Raw genomic sequence first — 24,129 nt, 5'->3', positions numbered from 1 at the left:
TCCACCTCCTGCTCCACGCGGCTCCGTTCCAGGCCCAGAAGGCTGCACGAGGTTTTGCGCAGCTTCACGAACTTGCCCGCCCAGAGCGTCCCCGTGGCCAGCTCGCGGACCCGGCGGACCTCGCCAAAATGGCCGCTGAGAAGTTACGGGGAAGGCCAAACTTGAGGTAGAACAAATGGCTTATGGAATCCCACAAGGCTACGTTTGTGGGCCCCTTATGTTTAGCTTGAACGTTTTCAAATTAAATCTGTGTCCCTATTCGTACCTCCCGAGTACTTCTCCGATCTCGTACAAGTCCTCCACGTTCTCAGGCTTGAACATGGCCATGTCGATTCACTTGGCACGGCTTCGTTCTTCTTCTTTGTCCGTACGGGGACGCTTAATTTGTGTTAAACCCTAAATGGCGCATGATCATCCACCGCGTCGGCGCCTGAAAAAAAGGCACAATTACACTAAATCTTTTCTGTACGTTATTATTGATACCCACGAGCTTCCACATTTGTTTTTGTTTTTTTTAAAGAAAAGCTATTAAAAAAAATGTAAATACTTTTTTTTTATGTTGATTATTAAAATTTGCATATTTACATTCCAGAATACAAAAAAATATTTGGATATCAAAAAAGATATTTATTAGTATTTATTTATTTTTGAAATCAGTTTAAAATATTAAAATATTGGAGTTTTTTTTTAAAAAAGAAAAGCAAAAAAAAAAATTTAAAAAGTAAATAAAAATCATTGTTATTTTTTTATGCAGATTATTAGAATTCATGTATTTGCATTCCAGAATAGAAAAAAAAATGGTTAATTTGGATATCAAAAATTTATTTTTTAAATCCTGTTAAAATATTAAAACCTGCAACTGAGTTCCACCAATTATCCCAACGATTAATCAAATAAAAATGGATTTTGCATTAACGTGAGGTCCAGGTATTAGTTTTGTCTATTGTGTGTATTGTGCCTTAAAAGGCGAGGCCTGGCCTGGTGAGTGACGTGGGCGTCAGCAAATGAGCGTGTCGACTTGGCTGACTTAACTGGTTCGAACCCGTTAACCAGTCGGTGTTGAGTGACCGCGCAAATTGTGGTCATCAAAAGCTTGTGTATGAACGTCCATTAAGTCATTGGATCAATCGTTTCAGCGCCGCATTAAAAAAAAAAAAAAAACTCCGTTAAAACAATCCAGATGCTTGATGGCGGCACATAACTTTTTGCCGTCCTCCTCATTTGACCCCGGTAGTCACCATGCGACCCCGCCTTAAACGTATGAGGACATGGGCTGTGTTCAACTTCCACTTTCTGTCCCACTTCCCTGCTTGCGGCACGCAGCGACAGTTAAACCAAACTAAGCTGCGCTGCATTAGGCCACAATTGGACAGGATATTTATTTAACCCCCGGAATGTCAGCTCAGCGCTCCGCGACGCTCTCATTACTTTCACTTCAGGCTTGTAATGTCATTTTAACCACGAGTCTCCGCCTCTCCAAAGCATTCACTTTCAAACTTTTCTCATGTTTCTTATTATATCTGGCACGTTTCTCCAGCAAGTTAAGGAGTGGCCCGTCTCCAGGGAATGACGAGCGAAGCAGTCGTTTGAAAGCATGACGCGTGAGTCACTGCATTGCTTTTTGGCATCAACCCTTTTTTTTTCCTCCGACAATTAAGTGACGATGCATTACAGAAAACTGGAAACATTTCTCATACCGTGCGACAGCATGATGCAAAGTTGTACTTCTGGATAAGCAACTTGTGCCGCTTATTACAATGAATAATTATTGTTATAATAAATAATAATAATAAATCCAACAAATAGTATACAATTTTAGATCATATATACAGTACATCTTTTTTTTTTTTTTTTTTAGCTCTTTGACTGCCAAAAACGTTAAATAACGTTTAGTAAAATCCTATGGAGGAGTGCCAAAGACGTTAAAAGACGTTTTTTTTTTTTTTTTCAAAACAGAGGTGAAACTAACCATTTTCTTTTGTTGATTACTGAAAAACGGAATAAGGTAGAAACAAACTTTTTTTTCTGATGAAAGATGAGAGTCCAATCTTTCATTTGGTAGTATGTGTGATTCCATAGTCCAAACACATAATTTTCTGTGGACCTTGAAAGATCAGTCAAAAATGCTTAAATCGGCTGGCACCCACAGCACCCCTTTTCTGAAAACGTCTGGCAGTCAAAGAGTTAATATAATTACCCAAGCTATAAACTAGATTAATTGGCAACAGAAATTGTGGGTTTTTTTTAAGCCATTTTTAAATAAATTGTGATGAGAACGTCTTTCCGAACTCCTGTTTTCACGCCAGCATCACATTGAGCAGAATAATGCCGCCCACTTGACCGTAGCGGGCCGGCCTCCTGGCCAACGTTGGCATGTGGCACCCCTGCTGTGAACCCGTCAAACTATAATGAGCAGGCTGTCATTTCCACTGTCCTTCCAAATCATCATTAGCGCAGAGTTGAATCTTAATGTTAATTTTTGCATTGATAACAAAATTGGGTGGACATTTTTTATCATAACGGGACACATGAAATGGCCACCGAGACCCCACCAGCCCAAAACGAAAGGAAGTCGAAGAGTTTGGTCTCCAACTTGGGAATTTGTCCAAATGGAAGAAACAGGTATTAAACAGACAGCTAATTCTGAATAATTAACTTTTTTCTTTTTTTTGTGTGTGTGTGCAAAAGCCACTCTTCAAACCTTCATTTTGTGTATTTGCCAGCAAGTGCTACAAAAGTTTTAAACAATAAAATTCAGCTATCAACATGTAATTGACTGGAGATGTCTATCATAACAGGACACAAAAAAAATGTCTTGTTTTTCGCTTTTGGGGTCAATTTTTGGAGGATTTGGTATCAAAAGGCAGGTGTGAGGTCCAGATCATCCCCACATGCAGTTTTAATAATAGTCATATTTTATTCGTTAAACACAAACCTTTTCAATTACATCAGTAATGCTTTGTTTGGCACCAACTGTCATAAAAATGTTAAGAAAATATGTATTTCGGGGGAGTCTGTATGGCTGATGAACAAGCAGCCATTGTGACGTTTATTTATCAGCTATATAATGTAACACTGACACTATTTATGCTGATAAACGTTTAAAAGTAAAATATTCAAATATTTGTGAGTAGTGTCCCAACATGTCCATCTTGTACATGTCAACCTGTTGTGACATGTCGAGGAAATGGGCGCTATAGAAATAAGAGCGCTTGACTTTAAATCACAAGACTAATGCAAAATGGATCGTGCAAAAATATAAAGTGGCGAAGAGTTAGAAAGAACACCGAGTGCTGGCATGCGGAAAGGGAAAGGGAGCTTACTCACCCGGCGGGAGGTGCGTTGCTCTCGGCTGGGTTCCCGTGTGAACGCTCGCGGAGTGTCAACCTCACGACGTTGAACGACGACGTAGGCTGAGAATCCGGAAACGACTCGCACGTCGCTGATGTCATGTCCGAAATGTCGTCACGCGAGACGGGACTTTTCGGTTCCCAACGACGAGCACGACACCTCCCACTAAGAGAATGTTGAGGCCCGCTCAGTTTCCTTCTTTTTGCTGGCAATATTTTACCTACGAACACGTCATTTTATTTATTTATTTATTTATTTGTTTATGTATGTATGTATGTCAAGAGCGCATGAAAGAACGACGTGCGCTTTCAAAATAAAACCGGAACTACTTCAAAGAAAGCGCACTGTTAAAATGATACTTTACCCATTGAGCAATTTTTCGCGGTAAAAAGTTAATATTTTGGTCCAGAATGAATTTGATAACCATTACTTTTCACGAACAATTAATACATTTAAGAACTAATTTTGCCACTTGCTGTCAATTGAAGACGACATCATCTGTCTCAGTTTTGAAACTATTACCACAATAAAACCACCAAATTTGCACCATATGAGGGAAAAAATATTTAAACAATTATTAGCTATTCTGTATAGTGCACCTAGTATTATAAGGCTTATATTTTATAAACTGATAGGAATCGGTGGCATCAAAACATGTTATAAGTGGATTATGGTTAAAAACATAATTTTACACTACAATATATTATTTAAAACTATTTGTGTCTAAACTATGTTTAAAAATAAAAAAGCCCTAACAAATAACTGTAACAAACTAGTAGCATAGTGTATAGTAAAATAACTGTTTGTGTATACTAGTTAAGTGGATTTTGTATTTAAAAACACACATGCAGTTTAGATGAGTGAATGTCACCAATGTATCTCTCAGTAAAGGTCAATAAATATAAAAAAAAGAGAGTGAACAAATGAAACCAATCAGATCCAGGTTTAGTAAAAAAAAAAAAACTTGTTTTTATTGATACTGAAGTCTAACAACTTCAAAACTGAGTTCAACATACAGTTACAAACAGTAGTAACTGCCACTGTAATTCTCTCATGAAGAACCAATTTGCTTACATCTTCCTGCAGACATTGAATCACTGGCACACCTTCCACCCCCCAATATGGGTTATTAAGCTTGTCAGACCACCTGCGCCAACTTAACCCCTTACAGACCCTCCCTACCCTCCAGTCTGAAACCCAAAAAGGTGTATTTATCCCCCCACCCCCCTCAGTTCTTCTTTGCCTTAGGCGAGTCATACTTCTTCTTGCTGGAGTACCAGAGCAGGAGCGGGATGCCGATGGAGGGGAGAGTCATCACACCGAAGGCGGCCCAGTCCAGCTAGAAAACAAAACAGGTGAGCGGGGAGAGGCCACAAAGTGTGCGCGTGTGTGTTTGTCTTACATAATGCGGGGAAAAGCGGCGGTCAAACTCCCTCTGAGCCAGGATGCCCCCCTGGCCGGGGGCGCTGGTGTATCCCACCTAGAACGTGAACAGCAAGTCTGTCACTTCGCTGTCAACTGTTACAATCAATTGAATTAAAATGTAAAATATTCTTACCACAACTTGTCCGCCCTCCTGAGCCAGGTAGCTGACAGAGGCCGAGGTGAAGTTGAAGTAGCCGGCCTTTAGGGGGCGCAGCACAACTGTGTGGGACACATTGCTGGCTCTGAACGTCCCCCAAGTCAAGGTTGACAACAGACATAGTATGAGTAGCTCAACTCGAACACTAATTAACATCTTTAGCAGGGTACCTGTTTCAAAGTCTGCACATTTTTATTTAAATTTGAGACATGTATAAATAAATACATAGATGGATGTTATTAAACTAAAAGATGTGCAGCCAAAAATGTGAGGAAAACCTTTCCCTATAACTCTCTCAGTGGCGCTTCCGTACAGACGCATCCAGTGAGGACACAAAAACAAAGATGACAGTTAAACGAGTGTCAGCCAGTGTGGATCCTACTGGAAGCGGGAACATGGAGGTGTGTTTGGTGAGCTGTCGTCATAGATTTGTCGACGCTGTTAGCAACAAACTCCAAAATAAGACACTCGGGTTCAAGGATACGGCGCAATCCTGTCCCATTTAACGTTCAGCATTCCCGAAACAATTCCAAAGTCCTCAGGGGGGAAAGAATCGTCTGACAGCTCCACCTCCAGAGCGGCACTGGAAGACAACGCAAATTGTTTTGATTTTAATATGTACAGTTAAAGAGAGCTCAATAATGAATCCATTGGTAGAATATTGCAAACGTCATAAGACACGTTCCCACCTGGAGCCCACGTTGTAAATGTTATATTGCAGGGTCAGGTCTCGGCCTTCCACGGCGTAGCGGTTGAGCAAGGACTTGGACGCCAGCAGACGGGCGCCCTCTTCTCCAGAGCCCAGGGCGAGCAGCGCCAGGACCAAAAAGATGTGCAGCATCTTCAGCATCTGGTTAGAAAGAGACAATCTCATGTTTATATGCATTCGAGTCAACTTGATCATCATTCTGAAGGGTACAGTAGTGCTGTTAGCGTGTAACCCGTAGTACAAATGTTAAATGTGGTAGTATTAACATATTTTATTAAAAAGGTGGTATATGCAGTATGCACATAAATGTAGTTACGAGCGAATATTGAGTCACAGCTGTGTTTACAACGGGACTAAAAAGAAAATCAAAGTGCAGTCATCACTACAACTTGGTCCAATGTTATATTTGACTACAGTTCCTAAAAATAATAATAATAATGAACCATTTTCTGTCCGTTCAATCAAAGTTCAGCTCGCTAGCATCCAGCAGATTGTCAAAGACGCATACGTGGACCAGACCGCACTAGCACATTTCCATATAAAACAAGACGGTTACACTAATACGGCTATCAGACGTCAAAGCATGTTTTAGTGTCTGGTTATAAAGTGTCAATGTCGAGTTAAAAGTGCAATTTGACGAGGAAACCAAGAAAATATAAGAAGAGATGGTTACCTTCTGTAGCCTCTTTTCAGACCCGTGTAGCGAAGGAGTTGCAGGCGCGCATGCGCAAAACATAAAAACTCCAGTTGGCATGACGTGTACCGGGAGGCGCTGCATGCGGGTTGTCAGTTCCACAACGCCCTCTAACGTATTGGAGGTGATACTGTTTCCTCTGATAATACACGCGAATGTTTTTTTTTTGTATTAATATTTAAATATTATGTTTAAATAACAATTGTAGTAATCATATGTCAAATATATATTTTTAAATAATCACAGATGCTTTATCTTTATCTATCTATCTATCTATCTATCTATCTATCTATCTATCTATCTATCTATCTATCTATCTAAAGCTAGCTTCCTTCGAACATGCAAAACTATAGTTGTAGAAATAAGCAATGACACTCATCACTTTCAGCCTTTTATTGTAAACTGCTACACCTTATAAATACAAAATCTTTGTTAAATAACATGAAAATGTAAACGACAAGGATATTTTTTTTCCTCTCAAAATTCAGCGTCTATACTTGTAGCTTGAACTCAGGTCAGTGCCGATCAAGTCAATTGCATCGACGAGAGTACATCGCTGTGCATGGCTTATATGGAGGAACCGTCCTCCTCCTTCCCGTGTTTTGTCGATTCAGAGGCAAAAGTGCTTGAGATGGTGACATTAATGTCGCCGTTAGTGTTAAACAAAAACAGAAAATTGCCTCTGGTTCTATAACGTGATAAAAGTATAGATATACGCCCCTCGGACTCAAGCAAAAAGCTTTAGCAGCTCGAAAAATAATATAAAAGCAGAAGCATTCTCTGTGCAACTTCAGCTCGCTTTTGCATTACAAAGCCCGGTACATTCTGTGAGTAATGACTAATGTTTATCAGGGCACTGAATCCAAATGTATAGCAGAAAGACATTGAAAAGCTTACAAAAATAGACAAAAACACAAGATTTTTTTTAGCACCGCATAGAAAACATTTGATAGCATTTAAATATCACAGAGAACAAAAGTTTGGTTGAGTCTCTCAAGTGACTGAGGAGTTATGAGGGACGACCTCGGTGGAGGTTGTGTTTTCAGCGGCGCTCCAGCTTGTTTGTAACCTTTTCGGACCTGGGGGGACATTTTTACAATAGGGGCCCTCTATCGTCACACTGTAGGAGGGCGGGGGGCTCTCGGACCTCTCGCTGCCACTTGCGGACTCCCTTTTGGCCGCCCGTGGTCCGGTGTTGTGTGCGCAATTGTCTATGAGGACGTTTCGGTTGGGAGGCGCGCGAATGCAGGAGCGCTTCAGCTCGGGATGTTGCTGGAAGCAGCGGGGATCCTTTTCCTCTCCGTCGGGCAAACTGATCATGGGGGGTAGGTTGACGGTCTCCTCCGGCATGTAGGGGTAGGTGGGCTGCAGGCGACACAGGTGGTGGTGCTGCACCAAAACCGGCGTAGTTTGGTCACGAATCGGCTACAAAACAGAAGATAAAGCGATGAGACACTCATCTACACTGTAAAAAAAAACTGTAACAGAATTTTACTTTTTTTTCTTTATTTAAAAAATATCATTTAATTTACAAAATAAACTCAGATTTTACACGCCAATAATAACATGAAATCACTGTAACTGTAAAAAACACTTTTACAAAAAAAAAAAAACTGGAAATACATATATTGAGTATTAAAATACATTCACAAATTATTGTAATTTTACAAATATTTGTCTATTATTTAATGGAATAAATATAAAATTCAACTTTAAAACCTTAAAAAAAAATAAAAAAAATAAAAAAACATGTATATTTACTGAGAAATTAGCAGTAAAATGTTTTAATTTTACTATAATTGACTCATCAGCACTAACAAGTATACATTTTTCATTAGATCGAAAATTATAATCAACAGTGGCAATGTGGGTCAGTGGTAGAGTGGTCGTCTTGTATCCCTGAGGTTGTGGGTTCGATCCCCTTGTTGAAACTGTTGAAGTATCACAGTGATTTTCTGGCACCGGAAAATGTGCGTTTTTTTTTTTTATAATTTATTTATTTTTTACAGTGAAAGACACTTTTTTTATTGTTATTTTTGTGCATTAAAAAAGCCAATACAAAAAGCATGACTCACCTGGCCTTGTCCATGCTGACTCAGCACGTTGTTCAGCCACCCACTGGCATCCTGACACAAACACGCAGAGGCTCGTTACAACAAGTTCACCACCAAATGGACGCGGAGCAATCGCTATCTATATATCGCTGGCCACTCACCCGTCGCACCTCCGCCGCCGGGACTTCCTGCGCGTGGCCCAGCCGGCCGAGGAGGGACAGGGCGACGAGGCGGTAGTGGATGAGAAGGCACACGACCACGGCCACCATGACGCTCATCGCCAGCAGGATAAGTATTATCTGAACCAGCTCCAGTTCAGCTGCGGACACGGGAGACATTGGAGGGAAGGCGAGCTGACGTTAGAAAACACGGGCGCTGTTTAAAGTGATGCATTGGTCGTCATGGTAACTGGGCCGCAGCTTTCCTTGACAAAAAATAATAAAAAATAATAAAAAATCGCGGCTTTCAAGCTCATTTATAAATAAAGTTATTTATTAAGAGGCAACTGTGTCAACCTCAAATGACAAAGAAAGGAAAATACATGTCAAACTTGATCTTTTTTTTAATTAATTTCCTGTCCACATTAGGTACAATTAAACATTTTAATACCACAATCAAAAGTCCCCACGCTGAGGACTGTTGCATCAAAATTGTCTTGTTGTTTTTTAATTTAGCCCCAAAAGTAGTTTCACTGAGCAACATGACATTTTGTAGGCATGTTTATCATGACTAGACAAAAAAAAAAGTTTCAACAAGCCATACCGAAAGAGTCAGGAAGTCTGCCATTTTGTTTTGAAGCGGCCATTTTAGAGTTGTTGTGGCCCATTAAAATCAAACGTTTCCTTAAGATTTTGTGTGGAATTTGGTAGGCATGTCTGGCAAGAATGGACACACAAAAAAAGTCTCAAGAAACCATACCAGATAAGTAAAGTCTGCCATTTTAGCTTGAAGCAGACATTTATTGGGAATTTTTGCAATTTTCATGTCTTGTGGTCATAATAACGTGCCCAAATCCAGTTTCACTTAACAACGTGAAATTTGGGAGGCATATCTATCTTGTGTAGACGTACAAAAAAGTCTCAAGAAGCGATGCCCAAAAACACACAGGAAATCTGCCATTTTCGTCCAAAGTGACTATTTTAGTGTCATTTTGGCCTCTAATTGGCCTTGAGTTTTTTGTCCGCAAGTTTTTTTTTTTTTTTTTTTAATTCAGCCCTCAAATCCAGTTTCACTTAACAACGTGAAATTTGGGAGGCATATCTATCTTGTGTAGACGTACAAAAAAGTCTCAAGAAGCGATGCCAAAAAACACACAGGAAATCTGCCATTTTGGTCCGAAGTGAGCATTGTTACTGTCATTTTGGCCTCAACTTGTCAACTTGGCCTTCAGTTTTTGTCCGCAAGGTTTTTTGAAAATTCAGCCCTCAAATCCAGTTTGATTTAAATATGAAATTCTGTAAACATGCCTATCATGAGTAGATATACCAAAAAAAAAGTCTCAAGGAGCCATGGCCAAAAACACACATCAATACTGCCAGTTTGGTTTGAATCAGCTCATGTCTGTGTTGCACACATTCTTACCAATTCAATTCAATTCAAAACTTGACCAAGATTATGCCTTTTCAGACATAATAAACGCATTGCTTTGACTGACATGCATAAATATAACTCTCGTGGGATAAAGCAGTACTATTCGTCTCCCGGCTAATCACTATATCGGCTGCGATGATAATTACAGCGTGAGTTGCCGGGGCTCCTTTGACGCATTTTTGCTTCATTTAAAACAGGGGAGTGATTGCATTGTAAAACTAAAGGGGAGAAGGGTGATGGTAGCGGGGGGGGGGGGGGGGGGTGATACGAGCTGGATGAGCCATGTGGTCTGGGTTGTGGGGGATCATTTATTGGAGCATTTATTACCCAGACGCGTCTAGACACAATACACACACACACACACACACACACACTCGGGAAGGCCAGTGAAAGAGAGAGAAGGCAGGCAGGGCGCAGCAGATCAGACGCCATCTGGCTCATTAGCTATGTCTCTAATCCCAATCTAATATTCAAAAATGGTGCATGCAAATGTGCCGCTGCTTTTGTGACCTTGCCTCTCTGACCTTGATTTGAATAAATGCAAACGCCGCATGTTGATGAGCTTTTTTTTAAGACATATATTTCCAATAAAAATAGCACTTCTGTTATATAGATATAGAAATGTCGAGATTTCTACATTTCAACAAATTATATTGTACAGATTTATCATTTTTGTCTCGCCACTTTTTGATTATTTTTTTTTTTTAAAGATTTTTTTGCTCAGAAGAATTTTCATTTCCACCCAGTACTGATTTTGTTTTTTTGTCACTCATAAAAAAATGGAAGTAACTTTAAAAACAAATAATTAAATAATTTTAAAAAGTATTGGACATAATGAATATCAGGCTATTATTATATTTTTTTTATCTATTCTAAATATTATTATTGCGTAATTTTAGGATATATCATTTGCCAGGATTCTTTTGGATCTATTCATCCATCAATAATACTAAATCACACAACAATAAAGTCAAACTGCTCACGCTATTTATTGCGCACTAAATGAAACGGAAGGGAACCTACTCACCCTCTCTTTCCGCTAATCTATATGACTGCATAAATAAAACTAAAATAAAGTAATAAGTACAAATCTATCCATCTGCATGCAATACAAATCATGTAAGAATTCAACTGACATATTTTCTGAATTTTTGAGATGATAAGCAGGTCAAATTGAGGGCCCGATGGTCTGTTTTGACTTCTGTATTGATCTCAAAGTACTCTGAGAACAGATGCGGTGCAATTAAATGCATCCAACAGTGATCCACGATTGCACCCAAAAATGACGACTTAGAAAAAATTGTGCGCATCGAAAATAAAAGTATGACTAATAGTTTGGCTGGATGGATAGAAAAAACAAAACAAAATATCTTGTGTTCGCTATGCGCCGTGCAAACAAAGAGCGAGGGGAAGAAGACAAAGAGTCAGACACAGACCCTGGCTGACAGACCTTCACCTTTCACCCTTGACCCCCACCTACCTACCCCCCAGCCTTGGGGAGGAGCGACCCCCAGACAGACAGCCGCTATAATGAGGAGTCTGGTGCATCGTAAATCAATCTGGATGCGTGTTTTTTTGTTTCGTTTTTACCCCCGTCCGGCCTCGTTCCCACCATCGCCCTTCAGAACTAAAAATCGCCTTGCAATGTATAAAATCATATTTCGTATTATTATGAAAATCAGTCCATCTGAGGGACGGTCAGCGTTAACGCTCATCAAAAATCTGCATTATGGGAATAAATGCAGAATTGTTGACGCATCAGTTGTATCACGACACTGCTTTGATTCAATTGTTTTTGTTTTTCATCACTCAAAAATATGTGAGGTGACTTTATTTTTTTAGATCAGTAAACATGTTTTTTATATATATATATTTATTAAATTATATAATTATTTAAAAATAATCTTTAATTAATATATTTTTGCATTTATCTTATTCCAATATTTCATTATATGTCTGTCTGTCTGTCTGTCTACAGTAGCTGTCTAGTTATCTAGCTAGCTTTAATGCAAACAATCTAACATCAAGTAAAACTACTCAGCCTATTTATCTCTACTATCTATGGAATTTCGAACACTTAAATAATAGAGAATCCCTAAACACTCTAAGTAAAAACTACTTGCTCTCTATAGTGTACATATACAGTATGTATGTACAAGTATAATTCATGTATTTTTGTTTACTTAGATGTGTGAATGTGTGGTGTTGTGTGAGTGCAGTTCGGAGCGTCGTGGAGTGTGTTCAGAGAATGTAAACATGGGTTATGTATGCCTTGAAATGCTACACATGGAAGTAAAAACAAAACAACAAACCAGAGAATTGTTCTAAAAAGCCACAGTTGCTTGCTGCGTCATATTTTTTTTTTACATGCATTACACGATATTTCCATACAAGAGCAGGAAGTACAAGCTTAGCTAGCCACTTCATTGGGCACATCTATGCACGAGCTATATGGAAATTGGTGCAGTTATCAAAAAAAGAGGGAGAGCAGATTTTATTGAGTAGTAAGTACTGATTAAAAATGTTGACTGGCGCTTAACTAGTGCAGTGACCATTATAATGTCTTAGGATTTTTTTCTTTGCATTATATTGTTACAGGGGTACCCTGCAGCCAAAATACACAATTTTCTGCAAATACGTAAAGTCTGTACCATGCACCCTCCCTACACTGCAGACCCCTTGTAACAAATCGCAAAATGGTCAAATTGATAAATAATCGAATCATGCAGTGGGGGAAGAGTTGTGTTCAGGCTGAGATACACCTGCAGACATATCGCATCATTAAGACGTTTACATTCAAATGGGAGCATAAGTACGCGTCAAACCCAGCCCTGAAAATGACGAATAATAGGGGATAAAGCAGGTGACTTACATATATCCATGCCCTGTGGCTGAGGTCCGGTGCAAGAGCAATAACCATTGGACTGTGCGGGGCTGGAGCTTCGTGGAAGGGCCGCTGAGTTTCGCATGAGACGGCCGCCGGGACGCCGGGAAAGCTGCGGGAGCGAGGAGGAGGAGGAGGAGGAGCCGCCGCCGTTGCAGGCAGCCCGGAGCCTCCGCATGCAACCCTGGCTACATGACCGCGGCCCCCGGAGGAGCTCGGATCCTCATTCGGACTTCCAGCAATGTCGCCATAGGATGGGGAAGAAAGAAAAGATGCCCTCTCCGGTGCTTTGCATCCGAGTCTGACTGCTACGAGGGGTTGTGATTTACAGCGAACCCACCCCCCCAACTTCGTGGGGGAGGACTGGGATGGGGGAGGGACGGCCAGACACATCCTCCAGACAGCCTCTGCATTAAAACAAAACAAGAAAAAACTCCCCCATAGCTGACCGTGACCTGCAGACAAGAGCTCTATTACCTTCATGCATGAGAATATGCACTCAGTGGCCACAATATTAGGTACACCAGAAGAATGTAAATGTTGTCAACTTTAGGGGGTGCTAACCCTAACCCACATTGCTTCTTGTATTTTTAAATAAGTCAAAATCAAACAAACACCCATTTTGAGAACTCAACACTGTTTTATTTTTTAAAATAGTTACCACATGCAGCTTTTTTTAATTAATATATATATATATATATATATATATATATATATATATATATATATATATATATATATATATATATATATATAATACTCATTCTTACGTATTTCGGTAATACTTGAAAAATACGCCTTTAAAAAATATTATTAACGTCGCCTTCGCTAATATTTTACGCTATACTGTATGCTTTAGTCATAAAAGTTGTGTTTGTAAGGCCAACTGTAACGTTCCACTTTTTCAATAAAGCTTCAATAACAAAACCAAAAAATGTGACGTCAGTCAAACCGGAAAAAGGTACCAGAAAGACACGGCAGCCATCTTCCTGAGGTCAACTCTTGGGCGCATGGTAGTATACTTTTACAATAAACCACCAAACTGTCGAATATTAATATTTTTTTAAGACGTGAAGCAAAAATTGACGTATATGACGCTCCGTTGCGTTCATGGCGCGTTAGCGAGATGGGTCGTTTCGTTCTGGCATGCTTTGACGCTCGCCTAAATTAGCATCACAAAGTTAACTCGGCTACAGAGGAGTTGGCAAGTCCTACGTGATGAAAAATTATATTTGGGGCATATTTGTATATTTTTGTAGTTTGTACAAACGCTGAATTTCTATAAGATGGAGGTCTTGTTAACATTTAGCATATAGCAGCTACATGAGCAATTGAGCAGTGCGCATGCGTGGCAGGAAAAAAAGTTATATTTTCTACCGGGGCTATGATTTTTGTTTTCGTGGGGTCAATTCATTCTTTGTGTTTATTTGTATTACTGTATTTCATTGTTTATTTAAAATGTTTAAATATTTAGAATTAGTAGCGCTCTGTCTATTTTTTATTATTATAGTAAAACTTTTAATAAATGTGTCCTTTTTTTTTTGCCTACTTTTTTTTTCCTCTTTCAGATGCCCAGACACTGTTCTGCTGGCGGCTGCAAATCCCGTGACAATCGTGAGACTCGTAATGCTGGCATCACATTTCACAAGTAATAATAAAGCATTGTCTACATAGAAAACTTTTTTTTTTTCTTGAATAACTTTGCTATAGACTGAACGTTTATGATGTCGTCAACTGTGACTATTTGATGGCACAGGTTGCCCAAGGAAGCCTCTCGCCGGAACCTCTGGATCTGCAACTCCCGTCGAGCCGACTCTTGGGACCCTCAGAACAACTTTATCTACTTTTGCTCCAAGCACTTCACACCAGAGAGCTTTGAGATAACAAGTTGTAGGTCAGTAAACACCAAGACCAAATAACCCGCGTCACTACTTGTTTATGGGTAATAAATACAGTATTTCTGCAATTGAGAATAATATAAGCTTAATTTTTATTGAGTGAAAGTGGATTTTTTTTTCAAACCAAAAAAACAAGTGTGAGTGTAGTTCAGGGTCTCCATAACCCAAACACATATTCATACAAGATACCGGAGCAAGTGTTTATTTGCTGCTGTTTTGGTTAGCAACAGCATTCAAACGGGCTCTGCTGTTAAACTGAGAAAACTACTCACGACTTGCTTCTTTTTTGTACTTTTATTAGTGGCATCAGGAGATTGAGGGATGACGCCTTTCCCACAGTGTTTGATTCCTCATGTGCGGGAAAATGCAAGTGGCTGGGGAAGGTCCTGAAACAAGAAGACAGGTGTGGCAGCAGACATGTTATGGAAAAATGTCGTCTTGATTACTTGTATACAAATAGTTGGGTTTCAAGTGTCAAAGCACGCTACCAATGAAGTCTTTGATCTGCCTATTTCTATGCCAATTTTAAATACAGCGGTGCATTGACATACGATTTTAATCGTTCTCTGACCACATCTGCCAAACTGCTGCTTGTTGTGAAGTCTGTTTGCTTATATCGCTGTGTCTGTTTTACCATATAGAAATGGAGACGTTTTAGGTGAGCAGAGCACTGCTAAGTGTCAAACTCCAGATGAATTCACAGTTGAACCATCGATTGAAGCTGGGGAGACCAATGAGGAGCAACCCGCATCTTGTCAAGAGACGGCAGAAGACGGGGGGCGCCTCTCGAAGACCCCTTCACCGCCGCCTTCGTCGCCGCCCCGCCCCGTCTCGCCGTCACGCTACATGCGGCGCCTGCCCCCGCGCCCGGGCTTCTACCTGCCCAAGGAGCACAGCTACGCCCAGCTCTGCCCCCTGCTGTGGCGGAGGCGCTATGACAAGGCCGTGGACTACCTGGAGAAGACCCTGCGGCAGCTGCATGCCGCCCGGCGCCGGGAAAACCGGCTGCGAGGGTCCCTGCTGCGGCTACGCGACAGACAGCAGAAGATGGACGTGGCCAGAGATGACTCCGCGAACAGGGGGGGCTGCCGTCTTCGAGGAAGCCATGCAGACAAGTACTGCTGCTACTGCGGGAGAGGCTACAGATTGTCCGAAATGGAGGACAGTGTGGACCCAGCGTTCCAGAAGCACTCGGTGAAGTCTCCTGAGAAAGACTTTACAGAACCGCATAAGTCGAAAAAGACAAATTCTCAAAATCACCCGCTTACATTCCAACCTCCACAATATTGTGAGTTCAAAGGCGAGTCTCACAATCAGGACACGCAACAGTCGTTGATGTGGATACAAGGTGAAGCCGAGGCACAGCTGATCCTGTTCCCCATCCCCACTGAAAACCAGTTCCAAAACGGTTCGACCGCGGAGGATGTCGGCAGCCAGGCCGTCCCAGTGTGTAAACTGGACTCTGAGAACGGGGACGGCCCAACCGTAAGGGAAAGCCAGCACCAACCAGTCCTCGATGGCTCGAGTCTCGCCAGTGACGACGTGAGGAAAAAACTGAAAGAACACCTGGAGGGCTTCCACCTGCAACTCAGCAACGAGTTTGCCAACTGACAAACTGACAAGTGATTGTGTTCAACAAACGAGAGTAAATGGGGTCAGAACGGTATTTCAATCATTTTTTGAAACCTCACCTTCAGAAAAATAGAATGTTATTTGAAAATGTATTATAGTACATTTAAGTCACCAAAAGTCAACATTAGCTGTGCGCACATGTTGCATTTTTAAGAACCACATCTTAAATAATCTCAGAATTAACTCACAGATCAAAGCATCTCTCTAGTTGCACCGCAACTAGTATAAAACTCTCAACCTTACTTAATTTTCAGTTTCAGTTCATGTTAAGTTTTTTTTTTTTTTTTAAATAACCATACCCCAAATAATCTCATGGAATCAACAATAAAACCTTTTAAAAGTATGGGGTTTTTTTTTTCTTCCAAAAATTTTAAGGATCACTGGAAGTCAAGTGTAGCTGTGGGCACAGGTTGCATTTTTAAGAGCCACGCCCTTAATAATCACTTAGAAGCCCTGAATACACACACATACAGTTTCGTACACAATCCTAGTGAATTCTCAGCCTTACTAGACGTTAATGTTGCCTCTTTTTTTTTTTTTTCAGAACCTGCATGAGCTGTGTTTTTAAGAAACACCCCCCCCCCCCCCCCCCAATAATCTAAATAAGAAAACTTCCCCACAGAAAATGTCAACTCATAGTGCATCTTATTTGTGCACAATTCTACTAAATTCTCCGGCTCAGTAAAATTCAAAATCATCTTCAATTTTTAAGAACCACATCCCGAATCATTTTAAGAGTTCCAATTCAGATTGTGAAAGATTTCGCCCACCCCCGTGTCAGTATTGTACTGACTACAGTGTAATTTTTGATACATAAACATACTACATTTTCAAGCTGACTTGGACTCAGTGAAGTTTTTTTTCCCACCAGCCACACCCCTAATAATGATATGGAAATCACATAAATCCCCACAATATGTCAGTATTCTACTATGCATTTTTTTTTAAGAGCACCAACCCTAACAACCTTATACCAATTCACGATAATAAATGCCCCCCTCCTCCCAGAATTCACGTGCAACATTTTTGTTCACAATCCTACTTGCTCATGGGATCGCCAGAAGTCAACATGAGTTGTATTTTTCTTAACAGCCACACCCCTAATAATCTTATGGAAACACCAGTGTTTGCCATTGGTTTGGAATGTATGGACATTCGTGTTCGCACCCCTTACCTATGCGTGTGTGTTATGTTATCATACCGAAACAATTGACTAATGGGGTGTGGCAGGCGACCCCTTCTTCCCATATTTGAGTAACTTCTGGTGGGCGGGGGCTTGTTTTGGATGACCCCCCCCCCCCCCACCTTCCCAACAGAGTATGTAGATCATATTTAACATGACACACCCTGAACACCCCCTCAAGGACATCATCATCTTTGAATAAATGCTCAACATCTGCTGCAAAAATTCGGCCTTTTTTTTTTTTTTTAAAGAATAAATTCCTGTGGTTAATTTGAACCAAAATGTGGAGCAGCCCCCTCACTCACACACACACACACACACACACACACACACACACACTTACACACACCCCAGTGACGGCCTTCGCTCATAAAACCAGATAGAAGGAATGCGGTTGCGCCTGTTTCCTCGTCCTCCTCCTCCCCCCTCCTTTTTTTTTTTTTTTATTACTATGATTTCAAAGCTGCTTTTAACCATCATGCTTCCACTTTAATGCAAATCATTGCACTGCATGTTTTTTCCTAAAAATGTCAACACGGAGCTTGTAAAATTGAAAAAAGAGAGCAACAAGACTGTCTAAACTAAAACTTTACAAATGTTGACTGGAAGGACCTCAGAGGGACATGACACACTTTTTTTTTTTTTTTTAAACAAAACACACACCCAACAATCACAATGGCAACACAAAAACACACACAGTGTCATGATGTCACATTATGGCGCATTTGGTTCCCTTTTTTTACAGCTCCTTCTTCCTGCTCCCCTCCTCTTGTCTTTTGCAGAGAGAGGAAGGAGGGAGGATCCGGGACGTCTGCCAGCTGCTGACAACAACGCAGATCCACACACACACACACACACACACGCACAGTGACACACACAGGGAGAGGAGTGGATTGACACGCAGGACCAGTAAAAGTTGCCACATTCGAACCACCAACAGTCGACATGCCTCAGGTAGGAAACCGACGCAACCAGCCAGCAAATTCGCATTGATTTCTCAAGCAAACACTCACTTTTTTTTTTTTTTTGGATTTACAACTACGTCTTTATGTCTTGTTAGCTGTAAAAGTACGCGTGCATGTTCGCTTTTTAAAACACTTTGTGGGCGTCACGTTCGAAGCGGTAAGTCGAGGACGTGCGTAAAAAGCAGTCAACAAAACAGCGATTTGGAACTCATTCTCGTGACATAAAACCACTTTCTAGCCTGTCTGTGTGTCGTTAATCACACACTTGAAGTAGCGCGCGAGGCAGTTTCGAAGCAAAACTTTCTTGGTACGGCGACGCTTGCAAGCGGCCCCTCCCTAAATGTATGAAGAAGTTTTTCCAAAAGTCGGACGGCGCACGCGCGTTATTAACTTGTTTAATTAAAACATGATGGCGTTCTTTTTTTTTCTCTTTTTTTTCTTTTTAAAGTTCAGTCAACTAGAAAGGCTGGATGGGATCCACTTGACCACCGAAGTTGATAATCAGGGGCTTCAAAATCCACAAGGGCCAAACTAAAAGTGCAATGCAACAAACACATTTTGTATACTTGAATATAATCAGCGTTTTAGCCAGTTTTTTTTTTTTAATTTGTAATATTTTTTTATAATTAAAATTCAATTCCAGTTGTTTACCCCTGTATTAATGTTTTATTACTCATCAAAATCTGAGCAATAAGTCTCAAAAAGAAATTGGCAATCATATAATTGACTTGAAAATGTCCATTCTGCGAGTCGGCCATGCCTCAAAAATATTAACAAATAAACATACGTTTGCTGTATTTTAAATATTCAAATACAAAGATGAAAATCATGACAAACCATAAGCGATATTGGTCAAATCATGGCTAAACTGTACACCAATGCAAAATCTGTTATGCAGTTTATGATTGGAAGTGACTAAAAATGCTCACCCAAAAATCCCGTAAAACTCAAGTTTGATTGATTTCCACTAAACCATTGTATTGTAAATGACGTCACGTGCAGAGGTGAAGGGCTTGCAGCAGCTTGTCATTCTTAAAAGAACAAGGGTGTGGTGTTTTTTTTTTTTTTTCAGTGTCTATGTGAGACAAAGCTGCCTGCCTGCATGCATAGAATAGCTACTAGTAGTCATTGCTATTTTCTTTTTTTTTTTTGCAGACGAGAACACTAACTTGAGTGTGTCATGTGATGTCAGGCTCGCTTCTGTTTCTGGAAAAAAAAGTCATAAAAAAACAAGTAACACATAAGAGGAACTGTTGTCTAAAAAAATGATCTCCAAAACTGACAGGCCCTCCTCTGGATGTTAGTTGGAACTTGTTACATGTTTCGGCATTCGCAAATTGGCATGATAAGTATTGCTTTTCCATCTTTTGGTGTTTTGCTGCCAAGGAGCTACGTTGACACGCATTGAGGAGTTTCATTTAAACAATCTTGTGTATAGGCAGTTAAGAACTTTTTTTTAGGGGCTATTTGCAGGTTTTTGCTATTCCATTAGCGCCCCCCCCGCTACATTGCGTTTTTTTTCCCCCCTTCCATTCATTTCCGTGTGTGTTTTTAAAAATATAAGTAGTACTTATTTTTTACTTTTCAGCAGTTTATCGAACTGTAGAACACATAAACACAATGAGCACACTTACGTAGGAGCTGCTGTCGGCCACAGCTCACGCCTATACTCACGCAGACCCCACCAGGCCACACCTCTTAAATTTAAGAAAGTTTGAGGCGCAAAATGATAAAAAAAAATAAAATAAAGAGGAGTTTACTGACTTGTTCTGAATTTGTTTGTATTTTGGTGTTGGAACTTGATAGTTTTTGAAGGAGGCTGCTCGTCCACGGGCTGCATTACGGTGGTCTACAATCTTGCATTTCTAGTTCAAAAGCCTCATGACTGGTTGGTGACTGGTGATGATTTGTCTGCTTTTGACCCTGAAGCGATTTCAGCAGTTAAGGCCCTTTTGGTCTTAACTGAAAAGTAGAACGATCCACAATTTAGATGCCTTTTAAAAGCCTCCCGTTGTGTCTTTTTTTTTTAAATGGTTAAACAAACAATGGGTCACAATGACTTGGCGTACCAAAGAAACACAAATATAGCGGAATGATCATTTTTAAACATAGTGTGGGTCAACATTGATTCAAATGTGCCAAAGTGTCCTGGAATTTAGTGGTAACTAATATTGCAAATAGAATACAATGCCTTTATTTTCACTGGACAATTGCAGATTCTCCTTTCAAGGTGCAGCAGACAACACAACATGTGTAGATAAACATGTTTAGTTTTACCCCTCCCACACGCTTTAAACATTTAAATGTATTTAAACTTATTAAAACACACTTTTCAAAGTATTCCTGTTCTCACTCGTTCACTTAATTATCCAAATGATATTTGAAGTTGAATGTAATTTGTCCCGTAAAACAAAAGAGGAATGTTCAATCAAACCGTATGTTATAGCTTAATGCTAATGTAGCATACGAAACGTCATAGATTGGCTAGCTGGAATTAGCATTTGTGCTACTGGAATTTTAAACCTTCCAACAAATTATCTGCCTCTTCTAAATAATGCGTCATCTCATCCAGTACACTTCTGCTGCCTGGAATATTGTAACGCAATGTGATACTATACTAAATTCACCTGTAGAACCCAATTTAAAAAATAAAAAAAACAGCCTAAAGGTCTACCGTTTTCAAATTTCTTATCTTGTACTTTTCTAGTACTCTGACTTGGAGGGCGCCATCAACACGCTGGTCACCCAGTTCCACTCGGCTTCGGCCGACAACGGCCCCACGCTAAAGATGGACGAGTTCAAAGGGCTTCTGTCCTCTCAGATGCCCAACCTGGCCAAGGTAAGAGTCCCCACTACACACACACACACACACACACACACACACACACTTAAGGGATGTCTAGTAATCTTGGGTGTGGCTACACGTTTCACACAAGTAAGGAGGAGGATCGCTCGGACAACGTGTGTGTCCGATTGTGTCGCGTAAGCGCCTCGGCGGGTTAGAGCGACGTCTCGAAAAGATGCGCGCAAGGGGGTGGAAAGCGGAAAACCAGACTCGACCGCACTCGCAGTCTTGGGAGCTAATCACATATTGTCCAGTCGTCTTTTCCGCTGCGCGTAAACACCATGATTGATACCTTGCTAGCTAGATAGCTGTTCTTTTTTTCAAGCAAGAGAACTTTAGATGTCGTGGGTCCAATGGACCTGTTGGACAATCGAAGTAGGAAAATGGATTGAAGTTTTTGTGCTGGCCTTATTATTATTATTTTTTGCCTTAAAACAAAACAAAAAAAAACGGTGCTTTCATTTTGTTGTTTTACTTAGTGGTGAAGGCTAGCGGCTTCTGCTTATGGAAGTGGAGCCCAGAATATGGAAAAGACCAAAGTATTTTCACTCAGGGAGGCAGCACTTCATAAGTATCACCCACCCCATGGAGAAATCATGTATGTGTCACTTAGCAGATGCTAACGCTAATCTGCACAACCAAACTCACTGCAGCTCTGCTTACTCTTTGCCACTTGTCTGTGGCTAAGACATTTTGGATCTTCACCCAGCTGGTTTATCAAGTCATTTGCTGGGCACACTTTGGACATTTCCATTCCTTTTAATGTTAAAAAATATTTCTGATTTAGATATGAGTGTCAAGCCATTACAAGTAAAAAACAAAAAAACTAATTTTTAACTAGTGGGCCTGACTGACGTGAGTGTTTTTACGGTTCCGACAGCCCCCGTGATCATTCAGCACATGCTTTGAATTCCTCCAGTTAACCGTTGGCCGATGCGAGCAGAAGAAGGAACGCAGCTTAAATATAGCCTTACATACTTTGTGTTACTGTTTAAAGCCTCAAGGTATATTTACTCTTCGGACACAAAGGTGGAGGTGAGAACCGGAGATGGGCGTGTCCTGGGCTGTTTTTATCTGATTGGTTCTCTGTGTTAAGTTGCTGGAATAATACTTTTTTTGTGTACTTTATACACTAGTGGAACCCAAGAGCCACTTTGAAATTCTTCACCTTTAATTTACTAAACACACCACTATCAACCAATCAAGCAATTGTGTATATTTTTTTATTTTAAGGTGTCAGGATTGTAAATGTGTTGATATGTTCACAAAATCGGACTTTCACACGGAGCAAAAAGCGGCGCAAAGAAAGAAAAGTTCCTCTATATGAAGCCAGTGTACAGTACAAATCATCTTTCTCCATAGAAATGAATGGAAAAGCTGTTAATCTGTTCCAGCGTCCCAAAATAATGTTTGTAATGTGTTTTTTACAATAATAATAATACAATAATGACACCATTAAATAGAATGTAAAGAAGTGAAGCAATTTTTGGGCTTCAACTCAATATACATGGTGGACCTCATTCTGGTGTGCGTGCCTTGGCCACCAGGTGGCAGTATAATGCAGCCATATGGATAGACCGTAAATGTGCGCTGATATAAATTGTTCTTTGCAGAGGATCAATAATATATGCCTGTGTGTATTATATTATCTGTGTATGCGTTTTAATTTGTGTGTTAGCATTAAGCTAGCGTTATGTTTAATTCTCTTTGTGATTAGATACATTTTGTTCACTAACTGCCCAAACAGCTGCTTGTTGTGACATGACTACCCCCCACCCTCACCTTTTATACTACCCACCCACCCTTTTTTTTTTAAAAAACAGGTTACATGTCAAATATTGTTGTAGCATGTGCCGTGGGCCGCTAAAAAGAGGTTCAGTTAGCTCATGCATTTCCATGTTGTGTTGGTAAATGTAGTGCGTCAAATCCATATTTTGGGTGCCTTCCGCAGGGTTTCATGACAGAGCAGGGCCTGAGCGAGATCCTGCGGAAGATGGGCGTGGGTGACGGCGAGGGCATCTCCTTCTCCCACTTCTGGAACTTAATCCAGAATGTAGCCTCCTCGCAGCACGGCCTCCTCGGCGGCAACAAGGGCACCTCGTGCAGCTGCGCCCTCCTGTGAAGACGCTCAACCGACCAACAACAACAAAAAAAAAAAAAACATCTCCGAGATTCCGCCCCCAAACCCTCCCTTGAAATGTAGAACCCACCATCATCATCAGGTGTCGGGCAGAATCCAAAAGAAGATGGCCCACGTGCAAGGCATTCCATTTTTATACGCTATCATCTCTATATGACAGGTTTTAACATTTCCATCATATGTTGTGTAATAAAATCCAGATCCAAAGCAGGCTAGTTTTCTTTCTGACCAAACCTACTCACAAAAAAAGCTTTTGTATTTTTCTTGTTTTATTTAGTTAATGAACTCACTAACCTTGGGATTGCTGATGCTCTTAATCAAAGTATAATATAAATGAATATATCTTGTCATATGCATCAAATTTAATGGGTACAAAAGGTCATACCTGATAAATCATTAACTCACATTATTTTTATTTTCCTTTTCATGTATAGTCAGGGTGTTGTCCAAAAGGGTTATGTTTACTTATTAAATGTATTTTATTGGCAGTTGGATGAGATCAGCGTTGACTAGAACCAGTTTGTGAAATAATGTTTGAATAAATTCACTCCTTGTGCACAATTAACCTCCAGCTATGTTGTCGCAATGATCTGGAATCAAAA

At 40.4% G+C, this 24,129-nt stretch overlaps 5 protein-coding genes across 10 annotated transcripts in view; 2 read left to right on the top strand and 3 right to left on the bottom strand.

The window, feature by feature from the left end:
- The window catches only part of LOC144036895 (death-associated protein kinase 2), an 8,629-nt gene extending 5,206 nt beyond the window's left edge, over positions 1–3,423 (bottom strand). For both annotated transcript variants that reach the window (XM_077547843.1, XM_077547844.1), the window contains exons 1-3: positions 3,328–3,423; positions 266–430; positions 1–135 (exon numbers count right to left, since the gene is read on the bottom strand). The exon at positions 1–135 is cut by the window's left edge and continues 87 nt beyond it. In XM_077547843.1, the coding sequence (XP_077403969.1) occupies positions 1–135; positions 266–327 (197 nt within the window). In that variant the 5' untranslated portion in view covers positions 328–430; positions 3,328–3,423. The remainder of the gene's footprint in view (positions 136–265; positions 431–3,327) is intronic.
- Positions 3,424–4,295: 872 nt separating this feature from the next.
- ssr2 (signal sequence receptor, beta) lies at positions 4,296–6,405 on the bottom strand. Its single transcript, XM_077548740.1, has 6 exons — positions 6,316–6,405; positions 5,623–5,783; positions 5,418–5,516; positions 4,910–5,018; positions 4,754–4,831; positions 4,296–4,690 (listed from the first exon to the last, which is right to left on the bottom strand). Exons 1-6 carry the CDS (start codon positions 6,394–6,396, stop codon positions 4,580–4,582), a joined length of 639 nt encoding a protein of 212 aa, XP_077404866.1. The 5' UTR covers positions 6,397–6,405; the 3' UTR covers positions 4,296–4,579.
- A 309-nt stretch (positions 6,406–6,714) lies between these two features.
- On the bottom strand, positions 6,715–15,158 carry LOC144037440 (protein TMEPAI-like). Of its 2 annotated transcripts, none has more exons than XM_077548940.1 (5): positions 15,035–15,158; positions 12,853–13,271; positions 8,552–8,709; positions 8,412–8,462; positions 6,715–7,761 (listed from the first exon to the last, which is right to left on the bottom strand). In XM_077548940.1, the coding sequence occupies exons 2-5, from the start codon at positions 13,040–13,042 to the stop codon at positions 7,330–7,332; spliced, it is 831 nt and encodes a 276-aa protein (XP_077405066.1). In that variant the 5' UTR covers positions 13,043–13,271; positions 15,035–15,158; the 3' UTR covers positions 6,715–7,329. The 2 variants fall into 2 exon arrangements, with proteins under 2 accessions (XP_077405066.1, XP_077405065.1); XM_077548939.1 differs by having other exon boundaries at positions 12,853–13,319; positions 15,035–15,138.
- Positions 13,822–18,475, top strand: thap7 (THAP domain containing 7). 4 transcript variants are annotated; one of them, XR_013288894.1, is made up of 6 exons: positions 13,822–13,877; positions 14,433–14,512; positions 14,612–14,758; positions 15,064–15,165; positions 15,404–16,425; positions 18,360–18,475. XR_013288894.1 is itself a non-coding variant. In XM_077548937.1 (6 exons), exons 1-5 carry the CDS (start codon positions 13,875–13,877, stop codon positions 16,371–16,373), a joined length of 1,302 nt encoding a protein of 433 aa, XP_077405063.1. In that variant the 5' UTR covers positions 13,822–13,874; the 3' UTR covers positions 16,374–16,416; positions 18,360–18,433. The 4 variants fall into 4 exon arrangements, 3 of the variants coding, with proteins under 3 accessions (XP_077405063.1, XP_077405064.1, XP_077405061.1); XM_077548937.1 differs by having other exon boundaries at positions 15,404–16,416; positions 18,360–18,433; XM_077548938.1 differs by lacking the exon at positions 18,360–18,475 and having other exon boundaries at positions 14,621–14,758; positions 15,404–16,426.
- LOC144037441 (protein S100-A13-like) lies at positions 18,375–24,098 on the top strand. The gene is made up of 3 exons (XM_077548941.1): positions 18,375–18,531; positions 21,250–21,381; positions 23,339–24,098. Exons 1-3 carry the CDS (start codon positions 18,523–18,525, stop codon positions 23,507–23,509), a joined length of 312 nt encoding a protein of 103 aa, XP_077405067.1. The 5' UTR covers positions 18,375–18,522; the 3' UTR covers positions 23,510–24,098.
- The last annotated feature ends 31 nt before the right edge of the window (positions 24,099–24,129 follow it).

This window comes from Vanacampus margaritifer, chromosome 17 (assembly GCF_051991255.1).
Source record: "Vanacampus margaritifer isolate UIUO_Vmar chromosome 17, RoL_Vmar_1.0, whole genome shotgun sequence".
NCBI lineage: Eukaryota > Metazoa > Chordata > Actinopteri > Syngnathiformes > Syngnathidae > Vanacampus > Vanacampus margaritifer.
This window is presented reverse-complemented; position numbering and strand designations above follow the sequence as displayed.

Coding starts and splice junctions, on each gene's coding strand:
- ssr2 (XM_077548740.1), bottom strand. CDS start 6,396: ATGCCAACTGGAGTTTTTATGTTTTGCGCATGCGCGCCTGCAACTCCT. Junction 5,517..5,622: donor ATTTACAACGTGGGCTCCAG/GTGGGAACGTGT, acceptor GTTGTCTTCCAG/TGCCGCTCTGGAGGTGGAGC. Junction 4,691..4,753: donor GCCGCTTTTCCCCGCATTAT/GTAAGACAAACA, acceptor TTTGTTTTCTAG/CTGGACTGGGCCGCCTTCGG.
- LOC144037440 (XM_077548940.1), bottom strand. CDS start 13,042: ATGCGGAGGCTCCGGGCTGCCTGCAACGGCGGCGGCTCCTCCTCCTCC. Junction 8,710..12,852: donor GCCACAGGGCATGGATATAT/GTAAGTCACCTG, acceptor CCGTGTCCGCAG/CTGAACTGGAGCTGGTTCAG. Junction 8,463..8,551: donor CGGCGGCGGAGGTGCGACGG/GTGAGTGGCCAG, acceptor TGTTTGTGTCAG/GATGCCAGTGGGTGGCTGAA.
- thap7 (XM_077548937.1), top strand. Junction 14,513..14,611: donor GCTGGCATCACATTTCACAA/GTAATAATAAAG, acceptor TGTGACTATTTG/ATGGCACAGGTTGCCCAAGG. Junction 15,166..15,403: donor GTCCTGAAACAAGAAGACAG/GTGTGGCAGCAG, acceptor TTTACCATATAG/AAATGGAGACGTTTTAGGTG.
- LOC144037441 (XM_077548941.1), top strand. Junction 21,382..23,338: donor AGATGCCCAACCTGGCCAAG/GTAAGAGTCCCC, acceptor TGCCTTCCGCAG/GGTTTCATGACAGAGCAGGG.